Source organism: Lissotriton vulgaris, chromosome 9 (genome assembly GCF_964263255.1).
Source record: "Lissotriton vulgaris chromosome 9, aLisVul1.2, whole genome shotgun sequence".
NCBI classification, from domain to species: domain Eukaryota; kingdom Metazoa; phylum Chordata; class Amphibia; order Caudata; family Salamandridae; genus Lissotriton; species Lissotriton vulgaris.
This window is the reverse complement of record NC_141697.1, coordinates 1,242,418,285-1,242,440,476: the sequence shown is the minus strand read 5'-3', so window position 1 is coordinate 1,242,440,476 and position 22,192 is coordinate 1,242,418,285. Positions and strand designations below refer to the sequence as shown.

Sequence of the window (22,192 nt, the reverse complement as noted above, 5' to 3'; positions counted from 1 at the left end):
ATGTTGCATAGATAAATGATGTATGGATGTGTGAAAATGTGGTAGGATGAATGATGTATCTTATTCACAATTTTTATCTTGTTGTGAGTATTATTACTGGAGTAGCACTTCTAATGAACGTAGGATATTTTTTTACCATTGTTTCTGAAGGTATAAGACAGATGAATCTGCTATAGAACATAGAATGAGTGCATGTGGTATAGCTTCTTTAAAAAAAAAGTATTGCACAGTAACATAATTTAGGCATTTTGATCAATTTGCTATAGAACATAGAATGAGTGCATTTGTTGTATTTTTTTTAAACTACATTTGCACAGTAACATATTTATGTAGTTTGTAAATAATAATGCAAAGACAAGATAAGGTTTAAATTTTTTATTTAAGTAAATATATTTATTATTATTGTATGTAAGCAAATTAAACTTTCCTGAAAATACTTTTACATTTTTTATAAAACGTAATTTAATTTTTTTTTTACTTCCATTTACAGTAAAGTGTTGTCCTTTTTTTCAACTTATGAAAATATATCTTGTACAAGCCACTTTTAGATGGATGCAGGCAGCTGCTTTGAAACTTCTTTAAACAACATATACAATGATGTGAAGGTCTTAGAATGCGATTGCATGTATTGTTGTAAAACATCAATAAGGCACTTGAGGATGACACACCGTCCCATGCATAGGCACAATATTGCACAGTGACTTTACTAGTTTGAAAAACCCATAACTTCTGAAGAATCTGAAGATTGATGTATAAAATGTTGCATGGATGAATGATGGATGTGTGAAAAGGTGTCTGGATGTGTAAAGGATGGATGTATGGATGGAAGGATGAAAGTGTGGATGGATGCAGGATGGATTGTTGAAAGTGTGAATGGATGAAAGGATGCGTGGAAGGATGAAAGGTTGGACGGAAGGACGGATGAAAGAAAATGTTGTTGTATGGATGTATAAAATGTTGCATGGATGAATGATGTATGGATGTGTGAAAAGGTGGTGTGATGAATGATGGGTGGATGGACGAAAGTGTGGGTGAATTGATGTCTAGATGAAACGATGGATGGATGAAGGATGTATGAAGGATGGATGGAAGAATGAAAGGATGGATAGTTAAAGTTGCATGGATGTATGATGCATGTGTGAAAAGCTAGGTGGATAAATAATGTGTGGCTGGATGGATGTGTTGATGTGTGTATAGATTGTGGAATGAAATTTTTAGATGGATGAATGATTGATGGATCGTTGAAAAAGTTGTTGGACGAATGATGAGTGAATGGATAGAAGGGTGGATGTGTAAATGATGGCTGTATGGATGGAAGGCTGAAAGTGTGGATGGATGTATTGTTAGTAGAATGAAATGGTAGATGAATGTATTAATAAAAATGTTGCATGAATGATGGATGGATGTGTGGAAATTTATGTGGCTGTATGATGGGTGTATGGATCGAAGGGTGGATGAGTAAAGGATGGATGTATGGAAAGGTGGAAGTGTGGCTGGATGAAGGATGGATGAATAAAAGTGTGGATGAAAGGATGCATGGAAGGATAAAAGGGTGGACGGAAGGACGGATGTAAGAAAAGGTGGATGTATGGATGTATAAAATGTTGCATGGATGAATGATGTATGGATGTGTGAAAATGTGTTGTGATGAATGATGGGTGGGTGGATGAAAGTGTGGGTGGATGGATGTATAGATGAAACGTTGGATGGATGAAGGATGGATGGTAGAGTAAAAGTATGGATAGTTAAAATGTTGCATGGATGTATGATGTATGTGTGAAAATGTAGGTGGATAAATGATGTGTTGCTGGATGGATGCGTTGATGTGTATATACATTGTAGACTGAAATTTTAAGATGGATGTTGAATATGTTGCATGGATGAATGATGTATTGTTGAAAAGGTGGGTGGACGAATGATGAGTGGATGGATGGAAGGGTGGATGTGTAAAGGATGGATGTATGGATGTGAAGCTGAAAGTGAGTGAATGTATTGTTAGTAGAATGAAATGTTAGATAGATGTATTAATAAAAATGTTGCATGAATGATGAATGGATGTGTGATAATGTAGGTGGCTGTATGATGGGTGGATGGATCGAAGTGTGGCTGAGAAAGTATGGATGGAAAGATGCAAGTGTGGATGGATGAATGAAAGTGTGGATGAAAGGATGTCTGGTAGGATAAAAGGGTGGACGAATGGAATAAAACGTGGCTGGATGTATGGATGGATAAAATATTGCATGGATGAATGATGTATGAAAAGGTGGTGGGATGAATGATGGGTGGATGGATGAAAGTGTGGGCGTATGAGCATTATCACGGGAGTAGCAGTTCTAATGAATGTGGGATATGTTTTTATTTTCCCATTCTTTCACAAGGTATAAGACAGATGAATTTGCTACAGAACATAGAATGAGTGCATGTTCTTGCTTCTTTAAAAAAAGAATATTGTGCACAGTAACATTTTGGGCATTTTCCTCAATTTGCTATAGAACATAGAATGAGTGCATTTGTTGTAGTTTCTTTCAACTAAATTTGCACAGTAACATATTTTATGAAGTTTGTAAATAATAATGCACAGACAAGATAATAATGTTTCAAAATGTTATTTAAGTAAATATATTTACTATTATTGTATGTAAGCAAATTAAAATTTAATGAAAATACTGTTTTTTTCATTTTTTATGAAACCTAATTTGAATATTTTCTGTTTTTACTTCCATTTACAGTAAAGTATTGTGTCCTTTTTTTCAACGTATGAAAATATATTTTGGACAAGGCACTGTTAGATGGATGCAGGCAGCTGCTTAGAAACTTCTTTAAACAACATATACAATGAGGTCAAGGTCTTAGAAAGCGATTGCACGTTTTGTTGTAAAACATCAATAAGGCACTTGAGGATGACAGAACCATGCATAGGAACTATATTGCATAGTGACTTTACTAGTTTGAAAAATCCCATAACTTCCGAATAATTTGAAGATTGATGTATAAAATGTCGCATGGATGAATGATGGATGTGTGAAAAGGTGTGTGGATGTGTAAAGGATGGATGTATGGATCGAAGGATGAAAGGGTGGTTGGATGCAGGATGTATTGTAGAAAGTGTGAATGGATGAAAGGATGCGTGGATGGATGAAAGGGTGGACGGAAGAAGGATGGATGTAATAAAAGGTGGATGTATGGATGTATAAAATGTTGAATGGATGAATGATGTATGGAGGTGTGAAATGGTGGTGTGATGAATGATGGGTGGATGGATGAAAGTGTGTGTGCATTGATGTATAGATGAAACGTTGGATGGATGAAGCATGTAGGATGGATGGATGGAAAAATGAAAGGATGGATAGTTAAAATGTTGCATGGATGTATGATGTATGAGTGAAAATGTAGGTGGATAAGTATTGTGTGGCTGGATGGATGCGTTGATGTGTGTATAGATTGGGGAATTAATTTTTAAGATGGACGTCGAAAATGTTGCATGGATGAATGATTGATGGATCGTTGAAAAGGTTTCCACCTTATTTGAGGTATTTGTAGAGCGCAGCATTCATCCCAAGGGATATCAAGGCGCTTAATGAGAAAGGGCTGCTGAGGTTTGGGCCGGGGGTTTATTATTTGGGGAAGAGATGAGTTTTGAGTTTTTGCCTGAATACAAGGAGGTTCGTGGTGTGTCTCAGATCCGCCGGTAGTTCATTCCAGCGTTTGGCCGCCAAATGCGAGAAGGCTCGTCCTCCTGTTCTTGTTTTGTAGATACGCCTGGGTTTTGCTAGGGCTGAATTAGTGGATCTTAAGTTTCGGTTGGGAATGTAAAATTCAATTTTCCCTTGCAGGATAGTAGGGCCTGTTTTATGGAGGGTTTTGTGCGCATGACAGAGTAGTTTGAATGTGGCACGCTGGCGCATCGGCAGCCAGTGGAGTTGTTTTAAGCATGCCGATGCTGAGTCCCTTTTGCCTTTGTTACATACCAGCTTGGCAGCCTGGTTTTGCAGGACCTGGAGGCGAGAGAACAACTGCTCGTTCATTCCTTCGAATAGAGCATTGCCGTAATCCAGGCGGCTAACTAGGAGGGCCTGTGTGATTGTGCGACGACAGTCCAGTGGGATCCATTTGAAGATCTTAGCGAGGAGTTTCAGGATTGCAAATCCCTTACCCCAAAGTGTGCGTACGTGGTCCTTCATGGATAGTGCGTCATCCATCATGACACCCAGATTCCTGGCGTGTTGTTTCGGGGCGGGGGCTGTCCCCAGAGCCGGTGGCCACCAAGAATCATTCCATGATAGTTTAGCTCCTCCGAACAGTAGAATTTCGGATTTTCCGGCGTTGAGCTTAAGACAGTGATTACGCATCCAGTCGGCCATTTCGGAGAGGCAGCTGTGGAGTTTATTTTTAGTTGTTTCTAATTTCTCCGATCTTTCATCCAAGGTCACCATCAGCTGCGTGTCGTCGGCATATGAGCAAATGCCGATGCCCCACTTTCTCCCGATGTCGGCCAGAGATGATACATAGGCATTGAAGAGAGTGGGGCTTAGGGAAGCCCCTTGTGGGACTCCGCAACTGATGGGGCGGGGTTCAGAATGGAATTGGCCCATGTGCACTGCCTGGGTGCGGTTACACAGGAAGGATTCGATCCATTGCAACGCTGTGCCTTGTATACCTTTGCACCGGAGGATGTTCAGTAGGCATTTGTGTGAAACAGTGTCGAACGCTGCCGACAGGTCTAACAGTATCAGAGCCACCGAACCCCCTTGGTCAGTGATGCATCTGACGCTGTCCGACACTGCCAGCAGCGTGGCCTCGGTGCTATTGTTGGATCTGAAGCCGGTTTGGGTAGGGTCCAGAAGCAAGTTGTCCTCAAGATATTTGGATAACTGTGAGTTAACCATCTTCTCCAATGCTTTGGAGAGGTAGGGGAGTTGTGAAATTGGCCTATAGTTCTCTGGGTTGAGAATATCGGCTCCAGCTTTTTTCAGGAGGGGGGTTACAGATGCGTGTTTCCAGCAGTCTGGAAAAGACGCAGAGGTGAGGGATTGATTAAAAAGTTTGGTGATGATTGGGCATAAGGTTGGTGCAATTTCCGAGAATACAAAGTGTGGACAGGGGTCTGTGGGGGAGCCAGATTTTATTGCTCTAAGGACTGTTAGTACTTCCTCTTCAGAGAGCGGTTGGAAGTTGGATAAGCGAGGGGAGTTGCCCAGGTCTGTGCGGTCATTGTCATTGTCGGATGTAGGTGGTCGTACGTCAGAATTATCATGAGGAGGGACGGTTTGGGGGAGAGTAAAAGTTGAGTAAATTTTATTGATTTTTTCAGAAAAGAAGCAGCTTATCCGTTCGCATGCTTCTGTCGAGGGGGTAAGGTTTTGCGAGGTGCAGGATGGGTTGCTAAGCTCCTTCACAATTTTAAACAACTCTTTTGCCGAGTTGTGGTTTTCGTTGATTCGTTGCACGAAAAATGCCTTTTTTGCCTCTCGGATGGCAAGGATGTATTGTTTCCTTTTGGCAGTGTAGTTGACTCTGGTTGTGGGGTTTTTCGCTTGTCTCCATTGGTGTTCCATCTTTTGGCATTCCCTTTTAAGGCTCTTGAGGGAGGGGGTGTACCATTTTTCGTTGATGGTTGTTTTTTTCCTGACGTCTCGCAGGGGTGCAATTTTGTCTAATGTTTGGCGGATGCTGGTTTGTAGCCGGATGGCGTTATTACCAGTAGGTTCATTATCTGGAAGGGAGACATCTGTCACGTGAAAATGATTTTGGAAATTGGAGTCTTTGATTAGTTTCCAGACTCTGTTGGAGGTGAGGGGGGAGTATTTGATTTTTACGGGTTTGCCAGGAAGTTCAAGTAAAAATGAGAGCATAAAGTGATCAGACCATGACAGGGGGAGAATTTCCTTGAGAGTGGTCCGCTCGATGTTTGTAAAGAGGAGATCCAGGGTGTGCCCTGCTGTATGAGTAGGGTTGTCGATCAGTTGTTTCAGTTGGAGGATTTCCATGTCGTATTTAAGCTGAGCGACTCCAGGGGCATTGGAATTTTCGTAGTGGACGTTAAAGTCTCCGATGATCATGTAGTGTTTGTGTTTTAGGCACAAAGGGAGTACTTGGTTCAATAGTTTCGCACTGAGGTTAGTTTGTTGTCCAGGTGGATTATAGATGACTGCACCCGCTAGCATGACATGATTCTCGGCGAGGATTCTAAATGGTAATAGCTCATGCTCAGGCTCCGCATTAGTTGTATCCGTTAGGCAAGTTAGGTGGTCCCTAAAGATTACGGCTACTCCACCTCCTTTTTTATTATTTTGTCTGTTTTGTGTTATTATTTTATAATTGGGGGGGAGAGCGTTAGCTAGATCCGGGGCACTGGCATCTGATAGCCACGTTTCGGTGACGAAAACCAGATCTGGCGTTTTAGAGGTTAGGATATCCCATATGTCAAGTGCATGCTTGGGTAGTGATCTAGCATTAAAATATAAACATTGTAGTTCATGCTGAGGGTTGGTGGGGGTCATATGAAGATCCGTTGGAGATTGACCTAAGCTGGTCCAATGACAGGAACGGCATGAGATGGGACCGTAGGATAGACCTGGGCCGGTTAGAATACAATTTGATGTTTCAATAGGTTTACGTAGGGCTAGTAGGTCGGTGCGGTTATAGCGAATGATGGTTACCTCGGGTGTGCTGGGGCTAGCAGGGGGTAAGGCCCCTGGTCCCGGTCGGTCGCGGACGGGCGCAGACGGGCTTGCCTTAGGCGCGCCTTCGGCGCGCAAAAGTCGCGCCCGCTGCGCTCGTCCGCTGCGCTTCCTCCCAAGACACATACTTTATACCAGTGGGCGAGGAGGTTGGGGGGGGTGTGGCCAGCCGAGGGGGCGTGTCTCGCCTCGCCCTCGTGAATGGCGACTGAGGGAAGAGTTCGTTGCAGCGCGAGGCGCTGTTCTGAGCTGCCAAGATTCAGGTGAGGGTGGATAGCAGTTTTAAAATCACGTTAAGTAAATGCACACAATACAATTTTTAAAATGTCCCTGCTCCCGGCTTTCCGCCTCAGGAGCCAATTAGCAATGCAGCGCCTGAGCTGGCGCGCGCTATTTGTATTCGCGGCGGGGGGGCGTGGCCAGCCGAGGGGGCGTGTCTCGCCTCGCCCTCGTGAATGGCGACTGAGGGAAGAGTTCGTTGCAGCGCGAGGCGCTGTTCTGAGCTGCCAAGATTCAGGTGAGGGTGGATAGCAGTTTTAAAATCACGTTAAGTAAATGCACACAATACAATTTTTAAAATGTCCCTGCTCCCGGCTTTCCGCCTCAGGAGCCAATTAGCAATGCAGCGCCTGAGCTGGCGCGCGCTATTTGTATTCGCGGCGGGGGGGCGTGGCCAGCCGAGGGGGCGTGTCTCGCCTCGCCCTCGTGAATGGCGACTGAGGGAAGAGTTCGTTGCAGCGCGAGGCGCTGTTCTGAGCTGCCAAGATTCAGGTGAGGGTGGATAGCAGTTTTAAAATCACGTTAAGTAAATGCACACAATACAATTTTTAAAATGTCCCTGCTCCCGGCTTTCCGCCTCAGGAGCCAATTAGCAATGCAGCGCCTGAGCTGGCGCGCGCTATTTGTATTCGCGGCGGGGGGGCGTGGCCAGCCGAGGGGGCGTGTCTCGCCTCGCCCTCGTGAATGGCGACTGAGGGAAGAGTTCGTTGCAGCGCGAGGCGCTGTTCTGAGCTGCCAAGATTCAGGTGAGGGTGGATAGCAGTTTTAAAATCACGTTAAGTAAATGCACACAATACAATTTTTAAAGTGTCCCTGCTCCCGGCTTTCCGCCTCAGGAGCCAATTAGCAATGCAGCGCCTGAGCTGGCGCGCGCTATTTGTATTCGCGGCGGGGGGGCGTGGCCAGCCGAGGGGGCGTGTCTCGCCTCGCCCTCGTGAATGGCGACTGAGGGAAGAGTTCGTTGCAGCGCGAGGCGCTGTTCTGAGCTGCCAAGATTCAGGTGAGGGTGGATAGCAGTTTTAAAATCACGTTAAGTAAATGCACACAATACAATTTTTAAAATGTCCCTGCTCCCGGCTTTCCGCCTCAGGAGCCAATTAGCAATGCAGCGCCTGAGCTGGCGCGCGCTATTTGTATTCGCGGCGGGGGGGCGTGGCCAGCCGAGGGGGCGTGTCTCGCCTCGCCCTCGTGAATGGCGACTGAGGGAAGAGTTCGTTGCAGCGCGAGGCGCTGTTCTGAGCTGCCAAGATTCAGGTGAGGGTGGATAGCAGTTTTAAAATCACGTTAAGTAAATGCACACAATACAATTTTTAAAATGTCCCTGCTCCCGGCTTTCCGCCTCAGGAGCCAATTAGCAAAAGGTTGTTGGACAAATGATGAGTGGATGGATAGAAGTGTGTATGTGTAAAGATGGATGTATGGATGGAAAGCTGAAAGTGTGGATGGATGTATTGTTAGTAGAATAAATGGTAGATGGATGTATTAATAAAAATGTTGCATGAATGATGGATGGATGTGTGCAAATGTAGATGGGTGTATGGATTGAAGGGTGGATGAGAAAAGGATGGATGTACGGATGGAAAGATGCAAGTGTGGATGGATGAATAAAAGTGTGGATGAAAGGATGCATGAAAGGATAAAAGGGTGGACGGATGAAGGACGGATGGAAGAAAACATGGCTGGATGTATGGATGGATAAAAATTGCATGGATGAATGATGTATGTATGTGTGAAAAGGTGCTGTGGTGAATGATGGGTGGATGCGATGAATGATGTGTGGATGGATGAAAGGGTGGGCGTATTGATGTATAGATGATAGCATGGATGGATGAAGGATGTATGGATGGGAGGATGAAAGGCTAAATAAAAAGTTGTATGGATGGATGTGTGAAAAGGTAAGTTGATGAATGATAGTTGATGAAAGGGTGTGTGGATGGATGTATATTTGGGAGAATGAAATGTTAGATGGATGTATGGATGGAGAAAATGTTGCATGTATGAATGATGTATGAAAAGGTGGTGGGATGAATGATGGGTGGATGGATGAAAGTGTGGGCGTATGAGCATTATCACGGGAGTAGCATTTCCAATGAACGTTGGATATGTTTTTATGTCACCATTCTTTCACAAGGTATAAGACAGATGAATTTTCTACAGAACATAGAATGAGTGCATGTGGTGTAGCTTCTGTAAAAAAAAATAGTGCACAGTAACATTTTTGCATTTTGCTCAATTTGCTATAGAACATAGAATTATTGCATTTATTGTAGTCTTTTTAAAGTAAAATTGGCCATTAACATATCTTATGTACTCTGTAAATAATAATGCAAAGACAAGATAAAAAGCTTTAAAAAATTTATTTAAGTAAATATATTTAGTATTATTGTATGAAAGCAAATTAAACTTTAATTAAAATACTGTATTTTTAGCCTTTTTACAGAAACATAATTTGAATATCTTCTTTTTGTACTTCTATTTACAGTAAATTGTGTCATTTTTTACAACTCATGTATTTTTAGTATGTATCCGTTTTGAAATATGACATTAACATTTTTTGGCAAGTTAGGCATTAGAGCTTCTTGAATGTCGTCAATGTCGGGTGGTATATTGAAGAAGTCCAGTAGAATATTGTTATTTATTTCTACAGATTGTAAATTTTCGGCATTATCAATATGTACATTTAGTGTACAGTGTTCCTGATTCGCAGTTTCTAGCCCATATATAGTCATATTTATTTCTTCTTCTGGTGGTTGTATTTTCTGTGAAGGAAAAAGAAGTTAGTTAATTTCATTTTTTTGAAGTTCTTTTATTTCTTTTCTTGTGTTGACCTATGGAAAAATTTCTTGTTATATGCAGGCTTAAATAATGTTAATAAGTAGTGAAGATAGTTTAAGAAAGGATAGATGTGAGTAAAGATAGTGAAAAGGTATAATATAGTGTGTATAATAGAGGATTAGAGACTGTTTTGTAATGTTATAGCTACTTTAGTAAAAATACGTATTAATAAATAGTGAGTAGTAGGTACTAGTTTTGTGTTTTAGAATAGTATTTTAAATAGTGATTATAGTTAATAGTGCAGTGTGAGTTGACTGAGTTATTAGTAGAGTGTGTATGATTTTTTTAGTGCATTGTTAATTATTGTTGGGAGTATTGAAGTTATTGGCGTAGTAGTATAAAGAGAATTTGAAAACGACAAAAAATTGTGTACTTAAGTGTTAGTATTAAAGTCATATTTGTAAGTGATAGTTGGGCATTATTAGTAAGTTATTTTGAAATAGTGAATGTTATTTTTCTGTAATAGTGTTTTTTTATGGTGTGAGTAATAAAGAGAGGAGTTAAGATTGAGTAGTAGATTTATTAGTGGAGAGTATTAGTGAGTTTTATAGTAGTGTTTAGTAGAATACGTAGTATAGCTTAATCGATTTAGATAGAGAGTATTAGAAGAGAGAGTTTGAGTGAATTGTAATTAGTGAATATAGAGTTTGAAAGTGTTTTAAAAAGTAAATAGTATAGATTGAGTAGTAGAGCAAGTTATTCATATTTTAATAATTTGTACTTACTTGAAATTGTGTATTTCTTGTTGTGTTTAACATTTTATTGCTGTTAAATTCATGCACTGTCAGGTGCGTCATCTTTATGTAGGATCCAATTTCTATGGGGAAGTCTGTGGCATCTCTCCAAAGAGTTATTTTTACTGAGTCCGTTGTATCTTTCACAGTTATTGATTTAAGTTTTGTATCTTGGCCAGCAATAATAATTGTTTTTGTTTCTTCTTCCTGTAAGACAAAAAATTGGTAATAGAAATTTGTTTATTATGTTACAGTGTTGGTGTGTAAGAGTGTGGGTGTTAAAGAGTGGGTGTGAGCGTGTTGTAGCAGAATGTGTGTGTTAAAGAGTGTGTGTGAAAGTGTGTGAGTGTGTGAAACAGTGTGCTCAAGAGTGTGTACGAAAGTTTTTTTTATGAGAGTCTGTCAAAGAGAGAGAGAGTCTGTCAAAGAGAGAGAGAGTCTGTCAAAGAGAGAGAGAGTCTGTCAAAGAGAGAGAGAGTCTGTCAAAGAGAGAGAGTCTGTCAAAGAGAGAGAGTCTGTCAAAGAGAGGGAGTCTGTCAAAGAGAGAGAGTCTGTCAAAGAGAGAGAGAGTCTGTCAAAGAGAGAGAGAGTCTGTCAAAGAGAGAGAGAGTCTGTCAAAGAGAGAGAGTCTGTCAAAGAGAGAGAGTCTGTCAAAGAGAGAGAGTCTGTCAAAGAGAGAGAGTCTGTCAAAGAGAGAGAGAGTGTCAAAGAGAGAGAGAGTCTGTCAAAGAGAGAGAGTCTGTCAAAGAGAGAGAGTCTGTCAAAGAGAGAGTGTGTTAAAGAGAGAGAGTCTGTCAAAGAGAGAGAGTCTGTCAAAGAGAGAGTCTGTCAAAGAGAGAGAGTCTGTCAAAGAGAGAGAGTCTGTCAAAGAGAGAGAGTCTGCAAAGAGAGAGAGTCTGCAAAGAGAGAGTCTGTCAAAGAGAGAGTCTGTCAAAGAGAGAGTCTGTCAAAGAGAGAGAGTCTGTCAAAGAGAGAGAGAGTCTGTCAAAGAGAGAGAGAGTCTGTCAAAGAGAGAGAGAGTCTGTCAAAGAGAGAGAGTCTGTCAAAGAGAGAGAGTCTGTCAAAGAGAGAGAGAGTGTCAAAGAGAGAGAGAGTCTGTCAAAGAGAGAGAGTCTGTCAAAGAGAGAGAGTCTGTCAAAGAGAGAGAGTCTGTCAAAGAGAGAGAGAGTGTCAAAGAGAGAGAGAGAGTCTGTCAAAGAGAGAGAGAGTCTGTCAAAGAGAGAGAGTCTGTCAAAGAGAGAGAGTCTGTCAAAGAGAGAGAGAGTGTCAAAGAGAGAGAGAGAGTCTGTCAAAGAGAGAGAGTCTGTCAAAGAGAGAGAGTCTGTCAAAGAGAGAGAGTCTGTCAAAGAGAGAGAGTCTGTCAAAGAGAGAGTTTGTTAAAGAGAGAGAGTCTGTCAAAGAGAGAGAGTCTGTCAAAGAGAGAGAGTCTGTCAAAGAGAGAGAGTGTGTCAAAGAGAGAGTTTGTTAAAGAGAGAGAGTATGTCAAAGAGAGAGAGTCTGTCAAAGAGAGAGAGTCTGTCAAAGAGAGAGAGTCTGTCAAAGAGAGAGAGTCTGTCAAAGAGAGAGAGAGTCTGTCAAAGAGAGAGAGAGTCTGTCAAAGAGAGAGAGAGTCTGTCAAAGAGAGAGAGTCTGTCAAAGAGAGAGAGTGTGTCAAAGAGAGAGAGAGTGTCAAAGAGAGAGAGAGTCTGTCAAAGAGAGAGAGAGTCTGTCAAAGAGAGAGAGTCTGTCAAAGAGAGAGAGTCTGTCAAAGAGAGAGAGTCTGTCAAAGAGAGAGTCTGTCAAAGAGAGAGAGTCTGTCAAAGAGAGAGAGTCTGTCAAAGAGAGAGAGTCTGTCAAAGAGAGAGAGTCTGTCAAAGAGTGAGAGTCTGTCAAAGCGGTAAGTATTGTGTGCAAGAGTTTTTGGTATATAGTGTGTGTGTAAAAGGGTGTGTGTGATAATTTTCTTTCTTTTTATAAGCTTACCTCTGCAATAGTCCCAGAAATGCTCATTAATGAGCGTAGTGAAGCTGCTTTAACTGTTTTTATAGGTGATATTGGTGGAGCAGGGGGTTGTAGGATATATTCTGCCTCCTGTATTATTTCTTGAGGTATAGATAAGGGCATCATGCGTGATAGTTTCGTTTGTTTCGTGATGATAATCACATTGTTTTTGGCTAAGAAATTGCGAATCATAATAGCTTGTCCTTCTTTAGTTTGCTGGTAAAAGGGCTCATTGTAGCACGTTGCTTTAATGCAACTACTTTCATCAGCTAGAGCTAGATGATACATGACTTTGTTCTCTTGTTTAGCATTTGTATAGTTTATTTTTGTCGAACATTTTATTACGTTGGCTCGGATTGTTTTTTGGTACGGTTTGTTGTCTTCATGTTTCATTTTTTTGAGGTCTTGTATGGAAATCATCTGAAACGAGAGAAAATGTTAGTGCACATTCTGAACATAAATTTTTCCCCTTTTGCTATTACCTGTAATAAAATAGCATGTTAATGAAGTGGTTGCATTTTAAACTGCCACCCATAATGCTTTGTGATCACTATAATATGATTCTAATGTACCGTAGTGCATGATGTTGTCATTAGTATAGATGTGATCTAGTGTAGAATTGTAGTCTGTTGTGTATTGTTGTATTTTTTGCTGGCATTGAAATTGCTGCAGCATATATTCTAATAGCAAAGTTCTGTTTGGTGACATTTGTGTTAAATCTATATTGAAGTCTTTCATGATGACATATTTCGAATTTGGATACAAGTTAATTATGCTACTTAAAACTTGTAATAATGTCTGCAAAAGTACATGTGGTGGTTTGTACAGTATAATAAATAAGTATTCAGAATCATTAAGATGCTGAGTGAAAAATAAAAAGTCAATTTTGTGTTGTGTTTGATATATTGGCGATAAAAGCATGTTTTTTTTGTAATAAATGGCAATACCATGCTTTGTGTGCTGGTTGTGAAATTTATCAAATAATACTAAGTGATATTGTTCTATTAAGAACGTATTCTTACCTGCTTTTCTAGTTGTGTTTATTTCATTGAGGCATATAATATCACTGTTCATGATATTTTTGTCTGATTTAATAGCAGTGTAATTTCTTTGCAAGGACCGTATGTTATGGACAATTATATTACACTGTTGTCTATAGCTATCTAATTGTGGTACTGATATTTGTAATTGCATGTGTGTTCTTAAACGTGTTATTTCTTCATGTACTTTTGGATGTACAGCTATTTTGTCTTGCTGAAAGTTTCTAATGTATATGTTGTCTAAAGATTTAGCTCTGCTTAAAGCTACATAATGCAGATGATGTACTTTACTGTTGTTAAAGTGAATGTAAATGGGCTCAATTGTTTCTCCTTGTGTTCTATGTATAGTTCTTGCAGATGATTGTCGCAATGGGAATTGTTTGCGTATAATAGTTATAAATTTCTGTGTATATTGGAAATGCCGTGTAATAGCATGAATGGGTGTCCAATGAGGCAAAATATTAATGTGATATATGTGTTTGTTTTCTTGTCTTGTTAATTTGCCTACTGTTTCTTTATCAAAATTAATCCAAATTATATTAGGGCTGTTATTGATAGTTTCTACAAATTCTACTATACCTGTTGCACCATTTGTTAAACCATCATTGACATTTATATTGTTAGTTAAATCATATCTTAATTGCAATGCAATATGTAATATTGATGGCAGGCTCATTGTTTTAGTAGGATCTGTGGGCAACTGTTGGAGTATTTTTTTTTTTACTGCTTCACTTAAGTCTGCTGCAACTGTATCTATTGCTGTAGCTGTGTAAACTGGGTATTGGGTTATATGTTCTAATAAAACTGCATTATTTATGCTATTGACTTCATTGTTAGTTCCCATAATGTAAGGGATCGTTTTGCTAATGTTTTCAGGTGGCTCTATTTCTCGTGTTTTTATCTGTATAATATCTTCATTTGTTTGTTTCCCTTCTCTTAATCTGTTTAGTAGTTCAGCAAATGGCAAGTCATTTTGTTGTCTCATTATTTTAGTCAACTCAAATAACTTGAAATGTGTCTGCCATAAATTAGTACTTACTGGCCTATATGAATGTTTTGGGTTGTCAAATATGTATGGGTCAAAAACTGGCTTCAATTGGTAAAAGTCTCCAATTGCTAAAATAGATATTCCGCCAAAAGGGAGATCAGACATTTTTATCTCTTGCAATCTATTATGTATAAAGTTGAATACATTAGCCCCTACCATTGATATTTCATCAATTATTAGCAATTTAAGATGCATTAGCTGACCTTGTAGTGTGCTTCTATTCTCATGAGTTAGCTGTCTATGAGTTAGTGTTTGTGAAATAGGTATTTTAAAAGTACTATGTAGTGTTTTGCCTTGAATGTTATGTGCTGCTTTGCCAGTTGGAGCTGTAAGCAATACATATATGTTATCTGGGTTTTCTCCTGCTTTTGTATTGTAATAACGTACTAATGTTTGGTAAAGTGCTGTTATAAGGAAACTTTTGCCTACTCCTGCACCACCTGTACAAAATGTGTTGCATGGTGTTTCTTTTGTTTTAACCCAATGCAAATGATGATATATAAAGTTAAGTTGTTCTGCTGTTAGATTTTGCATTATACTATCATATTGTTCTTTTGGCATTATGTTATTGCTTAGTGCTTCTTCTCTACTTGTACTTCTAATCCCTAAATCAAATGATAGGTCATACAATGGGTTTTCATTATTTTGCACTTCATGGAATATGGTGTTATCTTCTTCTGTATCTATTGGTGGTAGCAATGTATCTAATATACTAGTTTCATTGCTATTAGTTGTTAGTTGTTTATTATGTTTATTATATTTATTATGGTTAGAATCAACTGCATTTTTAAGTTCTAGATAGCGTTCATAATAAGTTTCCTTGTTATTAATTATATTATGTTCATTTCGCCATGGGTAAAAAAGCATGAGCAATTCTCTATAGTAATTTTCGGAGTCATTTTTGATGTTAAATCTGCAATAGCGAATTACTCTTGCTTTTTTTCTTTTTATGTAGTTTGTTTCGTCTACTAAATTTATCTCAAGTTCTTCGTCATCTGAGCTATGAAAGTTATTTTCAATAAGGAAATTGTCATGGCCTGTTTCTTCTTTTCCTTTACATTTTTTCTTTTCATTATACATAGATGCATAGTCAGCTAATGTACATGTTTCTAATTTTACAGGGCGTTTGCTGTACCTCACTATAATATTATCATATTGTATTTTACAAGACTCATCTGGTAAAGAATTGATAGTTTCGATGTCTTTTAATAAGTATGTACGCTTTTCATTAGGACTTGTATTGATAAATACAAAAGATCTTGAACTTTTCCGTAAAGGAATTTGTAGTATTAGATATGCTGCTTCTTGGGCACTTATTTCTGTACAGTTTAAGAATTTGTTACCTATATGCTTAAGTTGTTCTTTAATACTTGGATTGGCATGTACTTCTTTAGCAGCTTGGGCAATTAATTTGCTCATTCCTCGCTGTGATTTACTAATGTATGAAACAATATACACAGCACATGCATATGCATCTAAGATGTATTGTATATCTATGTTTGCTTGCCATGCTTTCAAAATAGTTGGATTGTAGTTATTTATAAAGCATTCAGCTGGTGTCCTTTTCAAGAAAATAGTATTTTTTTCTATAATAGATTGTATACATAAAGTATATTGTTTTAGATCTATGTTCATTGAATGTAAAAACTGTTCAAAAGTATAATTTGAAAATTCTTGGCTGTTTATAGTTAGATGTATTAGTTCAATTTGCTGTAAGAGCTCGTTATTTGTTTTGTCTAGCTCTATTGGTTCTAGTATAAAAGTTTCAGGCATTGGATATCTGGGATAATGATATTTGCATGTTCTTTTATGTTTGATACGGCAGTTTTTGGTATGGCCGTGTCTTTGTAGAGGTAGTAACGACTCTATATCTGGTTCTTGTGTTTTTGCACATGTAACATACTTATTTATGAAAGTAGTGACTTCATTTCTATCAGAAGTTTCATATAGTGGAGCATTTTCTATCCATATTATAGCATGTATATGTGGTAATCCCCGTTGTTGGAATTCCACTCTATAAAAGTAATCAATAATTTTGCCAATCGGATTACTTTCATGCAATAAAATAGAATTAAATAATTTCCTAACTTGGAAGTCAAAATGTCTTGCACATGTAATGGGATTTTGCTGTATTAATTGGCATTTTGTTTCCCATGACATATTTTTAAATTCTTCTTTTGTGCATTCTGGTCTCTTTTCTGTACGTAATAATATGTTAATTAAGTGATACCATTTCGTTTCTGCAGCAGATAAAGTTAAAAAAAATGTTGGTAATCCTAATTGTCTAATCATAGCAAAGAGGTCTTTTTTGCATTGCTCCCAATATGGTGGTGAACTACGGATAGTTTTAAGTATTTTGTATCCTTCATTATACTGTAAAATTGTATCTAATTTATTTTTTATGTCTTTGGCAGTTATAATGTTTCCATTATTAAAGTATTTCCTAAGAGATATAAATATTTTGCTCTGTAATTGTTTAATGTGTAATGTTTTTAATTTAAAGAAAAGATTAGTAACACACTTTGCTACTCTTAGATCATTACTTCTTACTTCTGATTGACAGATTGTGCTGTAATGTATTGGGACATGCCTTTCTTTATTAGTTGGCCTTCGTTTTCCGCAAAATATAGTTGGGAATGCCAAATATTCAGAATCTTTGTCTTCATACAAGCCTCTTGGTGTGTTATATTCTGCAGGTGCTAAACTTAAAATATTATTTGTTTCTGTAGTAATAGTTTCATTATCTAACATAGTATCTAAATTTCCTGCTGGAATGTTGTCTGAGGAATCTGACATATAACTTGTATCTGAAGTCTCATCACAAGAATGTATATCTTGTGTTGTATAATCCCAATCTTTATTAATAGTGATTCCATATTCTTGAAACAAAGTGCTAGTAGTGGCTAAATATAAAGCTGCACGTTTAACTTTGTTTGGTCTAACATTTTCATAATGGGTATAAGATTTATAACTTAATTTTCTTTTTAATTTTATTGGAATTGTCATGTTATCATTAATTTGCCTTGGTAAAACAGTTACTGTTGTCATAACGTCTGCAGGTACATTTACTACTGCACCTGATAGAGATTTTTGGAATCCACGTGGTAATGTTCTAATTTGTTAAAAAGGTATTCTTGGTGATACTAATCTTTCTTCTAAGTTATGCAAGTGTAAGACTGCTGGGATATCAGGAAATGTCATCCCATTATATACTGAACATGGAGGTATTTTGTCTTTAGATATATATGTGTAACATGTTCTGCATATCTCATCTGTTCTGTATTTGCTAATGTTACATTCTATGAATTTAGCTCTCTTACTAATACTGTTTGTTTTTTGAAGACTTTGCTTATGCCATAGTTGATTGCAAATAGTGCAAGTGTACTCAGGTCCATATCGTATTTCTTCCTGAAATATCCTAATTATATCATTTGTTGTTTGACCTGCTATATCTCTATGATTAGGTTCATTCTCTTTGTTTTGTGTCCGTTTTCTTTTTCTATTACTGTTTATTTCTCGAATTTCTATATTGGTTGTTTGAATCAGTGATTCAACATCAGCTGTTAATGTGTTTATTATCTCAGTATTGTTAAGAGCTATATGTGAAGCTAAATAACTGTCTTCTGTTACATGCAGTCTATTGTCTTGACTATTGCTGTTTTGTGTGTTTATTATTGTATTTTCTACTTGTAAGTTATTTGAAGGAATTTCCCCTAATGCATTTATAGATATATGTGTCGTATGAACATATATGCTTTTTCTAGACTTTACATTTCCTTGTTTATGATTCCGTTGTGTTTGCTGTAATCCTTTTTTGCTAATTGTTGTTATGTTCACTGTAGTTAAATCTAAAGTAATACTCTCAGAATTAGTAATTTGTTCTCTATTGCCTAACTTTAGGATGTATTCTATAATAAGATTAATAGAGTCAATTTGGATAGCAATACATGTTCCATTAGGATGTTGTATTGCATTTTCATTTTGGCTATGTGAATCAAATAGAGAGTATGTATGTATAGTTTTGAAGACTGAAATTATATATCTACCTATAGAGATCAATACACCAGTTTGTGAATTAATTGTAGAAGTTAATGCAGATATAAATTTACTATGTAAAGTTTGTGCTGATTTGGTTAGTTCTTCGCTAAAGCATTTTTTGAGCTTTGTAGAATAGATTATGTCATTGCTAACTATGTAATTTGGTAACTTTAGATGTTGCATACAATCTTGTTCATCAACAGAGTGCATTTCAGTGTACAAAGCATCTCCAAGATTCATAATACAGTGCAAGTCTACACTATCCCAAATATATGCTGGTTTACAGTAGTTCTTTAAAATAGCAAATATACTATTTTGAAGAGAATGTGTATAGTGAATACTTTTATCACTATGTGTATTTTTTTCTTGTGGATGTGTGTTATGTAAAAAGGGAATTTCTTGTGGTGTTTGTGTTAAAATATTTGAATCTATATTGGTATTATTTGTGCTACTTTCCTTGTTGTGCAATGTGCTATTGTGTATATTATCATGAAGTAAACTGTCATTACTTCCAGTATTAAGTTTATATGTATTATAGTAATCACTTGAATATGTGTTTGTATGTAAATTACTTGTGTATATTGTTTGTTGTACATTTATGTGTGTGCTATTAATTACATTAGTAGAATATGTGTTGGTATTTAAATTACTTGCTGGTATTGTCTGTTGTACATTTATGTGTGTGCTATTAATATGTTGTCTTTCTGTGTTGCCCTTTAGTGTTTTCTTAAGTATACTTGCATATGTGTCAGTAGGAGTAGTCTCTTGTTGTGTATTAGTATATTGTGTTGTGCTGATCTGCTTGCTGTTGTTTTTAGATAGATTATTAGGCCCTGTTGTAGTGAGAATTGCACAGGAATATGTACTAGTACTAGGAGTATTATCTAAAGATGCTAATGGCTGTTCCTTATTCAAAAAAGTTTTTTTTTTAGATTGACATCTCTGAATGATTTTTTTGGCATTTTCTATACGCATTTCAAATGCTTGTGTGAAAAAATTTTCACTAGCTTTAGTAGAATACACATAAATATTTTTCGGTGCTACTGCATTCTTATTTTTTTCATGAAGCACCATTGCTTTTTGAAGTGATTCTTTTTTAATCGTACTTATTTGTATTGGAGTTAATTCATACGGTACACAATTCATGTTTGGTTTCTTTAGATAGTGTGCCAGATTTGTGATGTACTCTAGAAGTTTTTCAAATCTGAACTGTATAGTAATACATGTTCCATTTGGGTGAGGCATTCCAGTGTTATCACGACTATGTGAGTCAAATACAAAGTACGAACCATTTTTCTTAAAAATGGAAATAACATAAATTTCCATGCAAAGTATAACACCGGAGTTGTAATCAAGTGCAGGTTTTAATATTTGGTTGAGATTTGGAAACGAAGGGTCACATTGTTGTAATATGTCTCCATAATAAGGTTCTTTAAGTTTAAGAGAATAGATAGTAGTATTGTGTTCAATAAAATTTGGTAACTCATTTGGATGCCTAAGTTGTTCACTATTAAGTAAATGCATATCTATATATAAAGCATCACCTAATTTCATAATGTAATGCAAGTCTTCTTTAGTCCATGTATGTGCATCTTTGTAATAGTTGTGTATAATTGCAAAAGTACTATTTGGCAAGCATTGATAACCTCTAGAATTGCATGTAAATTTGTCATGACCTTGATGATAATCTGCTGCTAGTATTTGCATCTTAGCTAAGCTAATTTATTAAATAATTTGATATCGCTACAGTATTGCTAGTTTTTTTTGTTATACCTGAGTCTTTTTTAGTTCTCTCTCTCTTATATAATATATATATATATATATATATATATATATATATATATATATATATATATATATATATATATATATATATATATATATATATATATATATATATATATATATATATATCTATAGCTAATTTATATTTGTTTTGTAGTTAACTATAATCCAAGGCAATTAATTTAACACTATTTTTTTGCTTTGTATTTTAGGTAGCAACTTTAGATGTATCTTTTTTACAATTTTAGTGATGTACTAGCTATAATTTATACTATTAGCGTATATATATATATATATATATATACATATATATATATATATATATATATATATATTTGTATATATTTATATGTATATATATATAGTTATTTTACTGTTTTTAAATATATTTCAAGTTACAGGTTGATAACTTATTTAAAAAAGATACTTCTAATTGTATATATTTCCAAACAATTAGCAATTGTCTTTATAAAAGAAATAATTTTCAATGGTAAGTATATAAATCTATATATAATTTTTGTTTAATAAATCATTATATATATGATTAGGTCTAGTTTTTTTTATCTAAATCCACTCTATTGTTGTTTTTGACTTGTTTTATAGTTGGAGCTGGTAGCAAAACAAAGCAATTAGTTTTACTTTTTTCTTAACTCATTTTTTTTTCTTAAGATTAATGTTACCTATGTAAATCTTCTATATGATATTTCCTAATTATAAGTATATACAATATATATATATATATATATATATATATATATATATATATATATATATATATATATATATATATGTGTGTGTGTGTGTGTGTTGATGTATGTGTCTTATTTTTTTCCTTGCTATTTCTATACTTACAAGTGAATACAGAAGCAAAATAGATACTTTTACCGTGATGATGTTTTCACTGATGATGTTGTGTCAAACAATTATGAACGTCTGATCTTATTCAATCAATTGGCAATCTAAGTAAGAATGAAAACAAGCATTAATCTTGAGTTTACATATTAATATAATAAAAGTGGCTCAATACTCCTAATCATTGTTAGTATATAAAAAAAATTTAGCACATTTTTTTTTAATTTTAATTAATTACTAGTATTAAATAGTGTATACAGTAAGTTATATTTAATACTATATAGTGTATTGTATTGTATGTTGATATAGGAGTGCATGTGTAAAGAGTGCATGTGTAATGAGTGGCAAACGTATATGTATAAAGGCATATGTGTAGAAATTGTGTGTACAAAGTGTATATGTAGTACATACTTTAAGACTATGTGTAGAAGTTGTATGTGTAGTATGTGTGTGGACTGAGTGATGAAGCATATTAGTAGTCGTAAATCGAGTATTAGAAGTGTATGTAGTATAGAGTAACTAGTAAAGTATAGTAGTAAGGAGGATAAAGTGAGCAAGATAGAGAGAGATGGAGGGCAGGAAGAAGAGATGGAAATAAAGAGGGGTGGATAGGCAAGATTGAGAGTAGTGGAAAGATGAAGAGAAAGATAAAGTAGGAAAGATAATGAAAAGAGAGAAGTATGATAAGGAAGAGAGAGGATATAGAGGTGTAGAAAGGAAGGTAGAAAAAAAAGATAGAAATGTAAATTACACAATGTGAATTTTATTAGAAGTTGTAAAGAGTGTATTAGAAGCATTGTTTGTAATTTTAAGCAAGTACAAAAGAATAGGAGAGGCAGGGAGATTAAGGAACACTTAGTCCCCTGTTAAATCTAAATAAACAAGAGAAGAGACGTTAAATAAGTCTCAAATTGCCACAGA

General features: G+C 36.5%; 1 protein-coding gene across 1 annotated transcript; it reads right to left on the bottom strand.

Annotated features, from left to right (window-relative positions):
• Positions 1–9,457: 9,457 nt before the first annotated feature.
• On the bottom strand, positions 9,458–21,378 carry LOC147693174 (uncharacterized). Its single transcript, XM_086936896.1, has 4 exons — positions 21,305–21,378; positions 12,491–12,928; positions 10,520–10,735; positions 9,458–9,718 (listed from the first exon to the last, which is right to left on the bottom strand). The coding sequence occupies exons 2-4, from the start codon at positions 12,926–12,928 to the stop codon at positions 9,458–9,460; spliced, it is 915 nt and encodes a 304-aa protein (XP_086793022.1). The 5' UTR covers positions 21,305–21,378.
• Between the last annotated feature and the right edge of the window lie 814 nt (positions 21,379–22,192).

Excerpts from the sequence above, each read along its gene's own strand:
- LOC147693174 (XM_086936896.1), bottom strand. The coding sequence starts at position 12,928 with ATGATTTCCATACAAGACCTCAAAAAAATGAAACATGAAGACAACAAA. Across the intron at positions 10,736-12,490 it reads TTTCTGGGACTATTGCAGAG|GAAGAAGAAACAAAAACAAT; the intron begins GTAAGCTTATAA and ends TTTGTCTTACAG. Across the intron at positions 9,719-10,519 it reads CAAGAAATACACAATTTCAA|AAAATACAACCACCAGAAGA; the intron begins GTAAGTACAAAT and ends TTTCCTTCACAG.